This window comes from Rhinopithecus bieti, unplaced genomic scaffold, assembly GCF_001698545.2.
Source record: "Rhinopithecus bieti isolate Rb0 unplaced genomic scaffold, ASM169854v2 scaffold_35595, whole genome shotgun sequence".
Taxonomy (NCBI): Eukaryota; Metazoa; Chordata; class Mammalia; order Primates; family Cercopithecidae; genus Rhinopithecus; species Rhinopithecus bieti.
The window spans coordinates 1-9,488 of record NW_016815333.1 but is presented as its reverse complement, the minus strand read 5'-3'; the positions used below and the strand labels follow the sequence as shown (position 1 = coordinate 9,488).

Sequence of the window (9,488 nt, the reverse complement as noted above, 5' to 3'; positions counted from 1 at the left end):
GACACTATTCACAATAGCAAAGACTTGGAATCAACCCAAATGTCCATCTGTGACAGACTGGATTAAGAAAATGTGGCACATATACACCATGGAATACTATGCAGCCATAAAAAAGGATGAGTTTGCGTCCTTTGTAGGGACATGGATGCAGCTGGAAACCATCATTCTTAGCAAACTATCACAAGAATTTCATTGTTTACCCAAATGTCATTCAGGAGGAGGTTGTTTAAATTCCATGTAATTGTATGGTTTTGAGTGATTTTCTTAGTCTTGATTTCTATTTTTATTTTGCTGTAGTCTGAGGGTATGGTTGTTATGATTTTGATTTTTAAAAATTTGCTAAGGATTATTTTATGGCCAGTTAGATTTTTTGGAGTATGTGCTATGTCGTGATGAGAAGAATGTATATTCTGTTGTTTTTGGGTGGAGCCTTGTGTAGTGTCTATTCGTCCACTGGTCAAATGTTGAGTTTAGGTGCTGAATATCTTTGTTTATTTTCTGCCTCAATGGTCTGTCTAATACTGTCAGTGGGGTCTTCTGTCTAATAGCAGTGTCCCACTATTATTGTGTGTGAGTCTAAGTCTCTTTGTAGGTCTCTAAGAACTTGCTTACCCTGGGTATCAATTTGCGTGGTCCTATGTTGGGTGTATATATGTTTAGAATAGTTAAATCTTCTTGTAGAATTGAACCCTTTACCAATATGTACTGCCCATCTTTACCTTGTTTGATCTTTATTCACTTAAAGTCCATTTTGCCTGAAATTAGGTTTGCAACTCCTGCTTTTTCCTGTTTTCCATGTGCATGGTAAATTTTCTCTGTCTTTTTATTTTGAGCCTATGTGGATGTCATTGCTTGTGAGATGGATCTCTTGAAGATAGCATACCATTGGGTCTTGCTTGTTTTTCCAGCTTGCCACTCTGTACCTTTTAATTTGGGCATTTAGCCCATTTCCATTCTGTGTTAATATTGGTATGTATGAGTTTGATCTCGCTATCATGTTGTTAGCATTTGATTGCCTGAAAAGGATCTTATTTCTTTTCCACGTATGACATTCAGTTTGGCTGGATATGAAATTCTTGGCTGGAAATTTTTTTCTTTAGGAATGCTGAATATAGGCCTCCCCTTGCCCCGCCCCCAATCTCTTCTGGCTTGTAGGGTTTCTGCTGACAGGTCCACTTTTAGCCTGATAGGTGGGGTTCTTTTTGTAGGTGACCTGCACATTCTCTCTAATTGCCTTTATCATTTTTTCTTTCATGTTGACTTTTGAAAATCTGATGATTATGTGTCTTGGGGATTATCTTCTTGTGTAATACCTTTCAGGGGCTCTGTGTATTTCTTGGATTTGAATGTTGTCCTCTCTAGCGAGGTTGGGTAAGTTTTCATCAATGATACAGTGAAATATGTTTTCCAGGTTGCTTGCTTTTTCCCCGCCTCTTTCAGGAATACCAATAAGTCATAGATTTGACCTCTACCTAACCCAAATTTCTCAGAGTTTTTTTTCATTTTTTTTCTTTGTTTTTGTCTGATTGATTTATTTTAGAGAGCCACAGGGGTGGATAGAGTTGCTCGCCCTGCTTTCTGGGTGTTTCCAGGGCAGCAGGAGGCAAATTCAGGCAGAAGTCAGACCACTGCGCTAGAAGCTCTAGCAGGCATGGCTCACCTGGCTACCAGAAATGGGGGTAGGTGGGGATGCTTGGTCTATAGTCTAGATGCTTCCTGGGACAACAGGAAGGTGCACCCTCTCGCTGAGTTTAAACAGAAGCATGGCCACTGGCCTGGAAGCTCTAGAAGGTGTTGGCAATATGGGTTTCAATGGAAGGGGTGGGTGGAGTCACCTGCTCAGCTATCTGGGTATTTCCTGGGAAAACAGGAGGCTGCACCCTCCAGCTGAGTACACACAAAAGCAGGACTGCTGGGCTGGAAGCTCTAGCAAGCCTCACCTGCCTGGCTACCAGTGGTGTGGAGTGGCCAGCCGAGTTTGGCCCAAAGTGGGTCTGCTAGTCCAGAAGCTGGCCTTGAGCCCCATCTGGCAAGAAGACATGGATAAATCGTACAGCTCCCAGGCACTGCAACTGTGGTTTTTACTGAGGCAGTGATATTGGTACTGGTCTGCCCTTGGGCCCCAGGCTTGTAGAGGTCCCCGTGGATGCAAGAGTTGTCCCCACAAATGTCCCAGTGGCTCTTCCTTCAGTCTAGAAATGTGGTAGCGTTGGTGGGGGCCCAGGGGATTTCTCCCATTCCCAGTCTTGCACAGGTCCCTGTGGAGACTTGAATCCCCCTAGGGACTCTCACCCTTTCCCATGTTGGAAAATGGTTCACTTACTCAGCCTTTCCCATATTGGAAGGTTCTCCTGGCTCTGCACTGAGCCCAGACATGCTGGTGTCCCACCTCACTCATCTCTGCTCTTTGTGTTACCCTGCTGCCGTGATGGATCATAACATGGTTTCTCAGATGATCGGTCTGCAGGGTCAATGTTTACTAGCCTCTTTTGTTTCTGATCTGTGAGAATGGTGCATATGAGATGCTTCTAGTCTGCCATCTTGTCCAAACCTCCTAAAATTTTTAATAATTTTTAATTGTTAATTTTTTCCCTTACTTTCTTGTATAAAATGATCTTGTATTGGTGCGCAGGTGCCTGGCAGTTATTGGTCTCACCATGGAGTGGAAAGTGATTGTGCTCCAGGCCCAAAAGTAAAGGACCATACCCAAGAAGGACAAAGCCCAAAGGAAATCTGAAACTCAGCACCGAGGCTCTGCTCTCCACTCCGAGAGTGATCTACCAGAGCAGGAAGAGGAGATTCTGGGATCTGGTGATGATGAGCAAGAAGATCCTAATGATTATTGTAAAGGAGGTTATCATCTTGTGAAAATTGGAGATCTATTCAATGGGAGATATCACGTGATCCAAAAGTTAGGCTGGGGACACTTTTCTACGGTATGGTTATCATGGGATATTCAGGGGAAGAAATTTGTGGCAATGAAAGTAGTTAAAAGTGCTGAACATTACACTGAAACAGCACTAGATGAAATCCGGTTGCTGAGTCAGCTCGCAATTCAGATCCTAATGATTCAAATAGAGAAATGGTTGTACAACTACTAGATGACTTTAAAATATCAGGAGTTAATGGAACACATATCTGCATGGTATTTGAAGTTTTGGGGCATCATCTGCTCAAGTGGATCATGAAGTCCAATTATCAGTGACTTCAACTGCCTTGTGTCAAAAAAATTATTCAGCAAGTTGTTACAGGGTGTTGATTATTTACATACTAAGTGCTGTATCATCCACACTGACATTAAACCAGAGAACATCTTATTGTCAGTGAATGAGCAGTACTTTTGGAGGCTGGCTGCAGAAGCAACAGAATGGCAGCAGTCTGGAGCTCCTCCGCCTTCTGGATCTGCAGTCAGCACTGCTCCCCAACCTAAACCAGTTGACAAAATGTCAAAGAAGAAGAAGAAGAAATTGAAGAAGAAGCAGAAGCGCCAGGTGGAATTACTAGAGAAGCGAATGCAGGAAATTGAGGAAATGGAGAGAGTCGGGCCCTGGGCAAAAAAGACCAAACAAGCAAGGAGAATCAGAGAGTCCTGTTGAAAGACCCTTGAAAGAGAACCCACCTAATAAAATGGCCCAAGAAAAACTTGAAGAGTGAAGTACCATTGGCCAGGATCAAACACTTATGGAACGTGATACAGAGGGTGGTGCAGCAGAAATTAATTGCAATGGAGTGATTGAAGTCATTAATTATACTCAGAACAGGAATAATGAAACATTGAGACATAAAGAGGATCTACATAATGCTAATGACTGTGATGTCCAAAATTTGAATCAGGAATCTAGTTTCCTAAGCTCCCAAAATGGAGACAGTAGCACATCTCAAGAAACAGACTCCTGTACACCTATAACATCTGAGGTGTCAGACTCCATGGTGTACCAGTCTTCCTCAACTGTAGATTAGTCATTCAGTGAACAGTACTTTAGCCAACTTCAAGGAAGCATTTGGTCAGAGATACCCTGTGAAGATGAACAAGAGCAAGAACATAATGGACCACTGGACAACAAAGGAAAATCCACGGCTGGAAATTTTCCTGTTAATTCCCTTGAGCCAAAAAATGCAGAAAAGCTCAAGGTGAAGATTGCTGATCTTGGAAATGCTTGTTGGGTGCACAAACATTTCACTGAAGATATTCAAACGAGGCAATATCATTCCTTGGAAGTTCTAATAGGGTCTGGCTATAATACCCCTGCTGACATTTGGAGCACATGCATGGCCTTTGAACTGGCCACAGATGCCTATTTGTTTGAACGTCATTCAGGGGAAGAGTACACTCAAGATGAAGATCACATTGCATTGATCATAGAACTTCTAGGGAAGGTGCCTTGCAAGCTCATTGTGGCAGGAAAATATTACAAAGAATTTTTCACCAAAAAAGGTGACCTGAAACGTATCACGAAGCTGAAACGTTGGGGCCTTTTTGAGGTTCTAGTGGAGAAGTATGAGTGGTCTCAGGAAGAGGCAGCTGGCTTCACAGATTTCTTACTGCCCATGTTGGAGTTGATCCCTGAGAAGAGAGCCACTGCCACCGACTGTCTCCGGCACCCTTGGCTTAACTCCTAAGCCCCTGCCCAGCACCACAGCAGAGATCACACACTGACCCTCGGCCCTTCCCCTCCAAGCATTTTCCTCTTCCCTTTTTAGGGTGAAGCTCTTTCTTCAAGAGTTTCTAGATCTTTTTTTTTTTTTTTGTAATCCAACATGTTCATTTGGGTTTGCTTACTTGACACTGTGGAGATCCCCACAGCCATTGGGCATCCTAGGTGAATTTGGCCTTGGTTGGGCTCTACCAAAGACTAATGGACTAAAATGTGAAACTGCCTCTTGCCCTGTACCTTTCCTTCCCATTAGGACATCCTTTAAATTATAAGCATCCTTTTTGAAAAGAGCTATGAAGGTGTATGAGCCCATCCTTTTATTCATTGACTCTAAGAGTCAAATTTTCTAGTGCATATTCTATTGCCTGCATGAGGATGAGGAGGGGAAAGGGTGTTAATTCTATGTACAGCAGAGACATTAAACTTGCTGTGTCCAGGCTGCATCATCTTCCTGGACTATTTCTGTTGTTCTCTAAGTTCACATTTTTTCCTGCAACTTTTAAGCTACTATCTTTTTTAGTTAGCTGTATGAACACCATATTTGGGTACCATTTTATCACTGTTCAAAGCACTGTCAAATTCCTTTTATCCTTTAATAGTTAAGATCTTTGAATCTGTAGTCTGATTTTTCATGTAAGCAAAAACAGAACCATTGAATAGTAATTTCTTGAGAACCTCAGGTGTTCTATAGACAGTCCTTTCCTATATGTCTTCTATTACCCTAAGACCAGAGTTATTTTGGTTGGCTGTTTTGTTTTATTTTTTGTTTTTGTATCCGTGGCTGGCACTTTACTCATTGCACTTGAGTTTATTGCCCTATAACTTAAGGATCAGGATGATGGTAGAACAGAGATCTGGGTTTCAGAGCTTTCCCATTTAAGAAAAATAGATCTTGAGATTCTGATTCTTTTCCAGACAGTCCCTGCTTTCATGTACAACCTTTTCTTTACCTTGCCCAAAATTCTGGCCTTGAAGCAGTTTTCCTCTATGGCTTTCCCTTTCTCATTTTCTCAGAGGCTCGAGTCTTTAACCCCAATTGAAAGAACCAAGGGGAGGGGTGGGATGGCACTTTTTTTTTGTTGGTCTTGTTTTGTTTTGTTTTTTTGGTTGGTTGGTTGTTTCTTAAGATTAGCCATTCTCTGCTGCTATTTCCCTACATAATGTCAGTTTTTAACCATAATTTTGACATGATTGAGATGTACTTGAGGCTTTTTTGTTTTAATTGAGAAAAGACTTTGCAATTTTTTTTAGGATGAGCCTCTCCTAGACTTGACCTAGATATTACATATTCCTCCAGTAATATTGAAGAGCAAAAGGGGCAAGATTGGGGTCACAGCCACTTCTTCAGCATGGACCAAGTGGGCCTTGGGGATTACACATTCTCGAAGTGGCTATAGGACTCAAATTTACAGAAAGCCACAGAGGTGCGACTTGAGGCTCTACTGCTAGCAAGCCACCAGTGAGGCTGTTGGGTAACCACCTTTCTATACAGGAGATTGGAATCTACTTTGTCATTTGTCCACCAACAGTGACAAAGGAAAAGTGGTGCCATTATGCAATCCATTTAATTCATAAGCATATTACTCTGAGTAACTGGCCGCCCATCCATGGGATCCTTCTTTGGGTACTCCTGAAATCAGACATGTTCCTGTAGAAAGAATTCTAAGTTAGGCTTCCTATGCACCTATCAAGAATCAAGAGAATAGATTGTATCAAACAATGGCAGGGAAATCCTTTAGCAATTCTAATCCACTTTGGGTTTTCAGCTGTTTTTACATCTAAAGCAATAGACTAGAACTGAATTCTCTTCTACATTGTAAAATCACAGTTGTGGAATTACAGGAATTCTGGTGATATTAAGGTGAAATAACAAAACACACAAAAGGCCCTATTTTAACAGTTGACACGACAGTAAATTTTGAGAGAGAGAGAAACTGTAACTTCATTTTGGAAATGCTCCTCCACCAAATAAGGGCTTTTCCCCCTATTGTTTAAGGAACCAGTTGGATTGAAAGATGTGGAAATAGGCAGTTGTAGAACTTGATCTTCCAAGTACCCCATGTACCTTTATTGAACTTAATTATAATACTGTCAAATTGCCATGATCTCACTAAAGGATTTCTATTTGCTGTCTATTAAAAATAAAGCCCTGAATACATTTTTATTCTTTCTACTGAAAAAAAAAATGATCTTGTACTACACGGCAGCTCAAGAATACTTTAAGACGTGGTTAGTTCTGCTATAATGTTTGTTTGAAATGCAAACTTGTTCCAACTTAATTGACAATTTGAGCATAGTTTGAATTTCACATGTGCTTCAGCAGTTTCATCTGCAAAAACAATGAGTGAAAGCAGAAGGGCTGGGTGCAGTGTCTCACGCCTGTAGTCCCAGCAATTTGGGAGGCCGAGGTAGGCGGATCACCTGAGGTCAGGAGTTCAAGACCAGCCTGATCAATATGATGAAATCCCGTCTCTACTAAAAATGCAAAAATTAGCTGGGTGTGGTGGCAGGCCCCTGTAATCTAAGCTGCTCAGGAGGCTGAGACAGGAGAATTGTGTGAACCCAGGAGGTGGAGGTTGCAGTGAGCTGAGATCGTGCCACTGCACTCCAGCATGGACAACAGAGTGAGACTCGCATCTCAAAACAAACAAACAAACAAACAAAAAAAACAACAACAAAAAAAAACAAAAAAGAAAAAAAGCAGAAAGCAACTTTCTCCATCTACCTTGGTTCACCTGTGTATAGTATGCCACACCAGCCCACATCTGGTTGTATGACATTTTAATTTCAGATAATTTCCTTCCACTCTGCAATAACTCACAAGTTGCAACCTATTCAATGCTCACTTTCACAAACAAGTTTCAGGTCTTTCTCAAAATCAAAGTCTATATTTCTCATGGTATTTATGTATTCTTAATCATTTAACTGTGTACTATAGTACTGTTTTTCTTAGGTTTTATTTTAAAATATATCACCTACAAGGTTTTGCAAGATGTGCACCTAACCCATTTCCCCCATACATCCTATAGGTTTTATTGCGTGTTTTTGCATAGTGAGGTGATTTTCAGGAAGGCATATGCCACTTTATAACATAATTGATTGTAATTGTCAGAAAAATTTAAATGTTTTAATATGTATTAGCTTATATACAACTTACACCACATAAAGCACTATTACAAACAGACCAGATGTGTCATTTTGTTTTGCTTCTATGCAGATAATTTTTCTTGAAACGTTGTATAGTGACTCTTAGAGTAAAATGTACATTAACAATATATATTATCATATTTTTCTATAACTTATTGTGTTTTCAACCCTTTGTTTCTGCTTATATAAAATTATACAGAAAACTAAGCCTACAAATAATCGAACAAAGAAAGCTGCGAAAACTGTGAAGAAAAAAGACAAAGGAAAATCTGAGGATTCAGAAAAGTAAGACATAAAGATACATGTTAATCTTTTTTTGTTAATTTATATTTTCTTTTTATACAAACAATTTAAAGTCAAATAAACATAACTTATGAATAAGCTTTTGAAAACATAAAATTGGCAAACACATGTTTTTATAAGCATACCAGTATATGATTATGGGATAAAGCTAAAAGGGAAGAACAAAGAACCAAAATGGACTGGAAGAGGAGATTGAACCACAATACATTCAGAAATAGGTAAACAGAATTAAATCTTTAATTTTAGGAAAAAAGCATTTACATTGTTTCTTTAATGGTCTAGCTCATGCTTTGTAATTTGTTAACTCCACAGTCTTGGCTGTTCTTTTCTACTGTACTTATTAATTATTCTTTATAAAAAGTTATTATTTGTGTATGTGTATTATTATATAAGTAGCATTTTTTAATAAATATTTTCTTTAGTAATTATAAAATATTATTGCATTTGAATTTGCCTGGTTAAACCCTGATATTAAATATTTTTTAAAAAGGAAACTATGGAAAGTCAAAACTTTTATAGAATTCCACAATCCTGAAAAGAAATTCACTGGGACAAATGGCTTTGACCTTTAACAAAAAATCACCCAAGAAGAAAAAATGACCAATATGCTTTGAATATCCGTCTTTCCACATCTTAATCATACCAGTGAGAAGTTAGCTTGAGAAATGTTATTCAGTTGTTTGTAATTTAGCCTGTATGAATTTTATGTCTCTTAGAAATATGATTTTTTTAAAAAAACTTCATTATTTTAAAATTGTTTAAAAGTCCTCCTCAAGAAAGCAAAGCGGTGATGCATTTAAAAATGTCATGATGCATTTTAAAACATTTTATGTTACAGGAAGATGTCTCCAGAAAAAGAGTTTAAAATAAAAGAAGATTTGGATCAAGTACAGGTAACACACCCACTCTCTGTATGCATCAATATTTGATTAATACTTGCTCTGATAGTCATATGTAGAGAAACATTATTGTGTATGGGTTTATAGGTATATATATCTGTGTGTGTATGTGTCTCTGTGTGTGTGTGTGTGTGAACTAAAATTCTTCCTGAGATAATGTCTTTCTTGTTGATGGACTCTTCTCATCAAGGTTCAGAAAACGAAATGGCAAACCCGGGCATATTTGTGTCAATATTATGAAAATTACCATGGTTTAAACAACTATAGAGGAAAGAACATCATATTGGGAGTCAGAACAGCAACTTACTGGTTATATGACTTTGGAGAATTCCCTTTAACCTATTTGAATTTCAAATTTTTCAAAACGTTTGTAACCCAACTGTATAAAATAATAGCTACTCTATTTGTCTTAAAAAGGTATAAATATTTCACTCCACAAGCCAGAAGAGAGTGGGGGCCAATATTCAACATTCTTAAAGAAAAG

The 9,488-nt window shown here is 39.0% G+C and overlaps 1 protein-coding gene and 1 pseudogene across 1 annotated transcript in view; both read left to right on the top strand.

The window, feature by feature from the left end:
• Positions 1–4,823, top strand: part of LOC108515929 (SRSF protein kinase 1 pseudogene) — an 18,604-nt pseudogene extending 13,781 nt beyond the window's left edge.
• Positions 1–8,998, top strand: part of LOC108515918 (coiled-coil domain-containing protein 7-like) — a gene marked incomplete at its 3' end in the record, with an annotated part of 98,435 nt that extends 89,437 nt beyond the window's left edge. Inside the window, 2 exon segments of the mRNA XM_017853090.1 lie at positions 8,002–8,087; positions 8,944–8,998. Coding sequence (XP_017708579.1) covers positions 8,002–8,087; positions 8,944–8,998 — 141 coding nt within the window.
• Between the last annotated feature and the right edge of the window lie 490 nt (positions 8,999–9,488).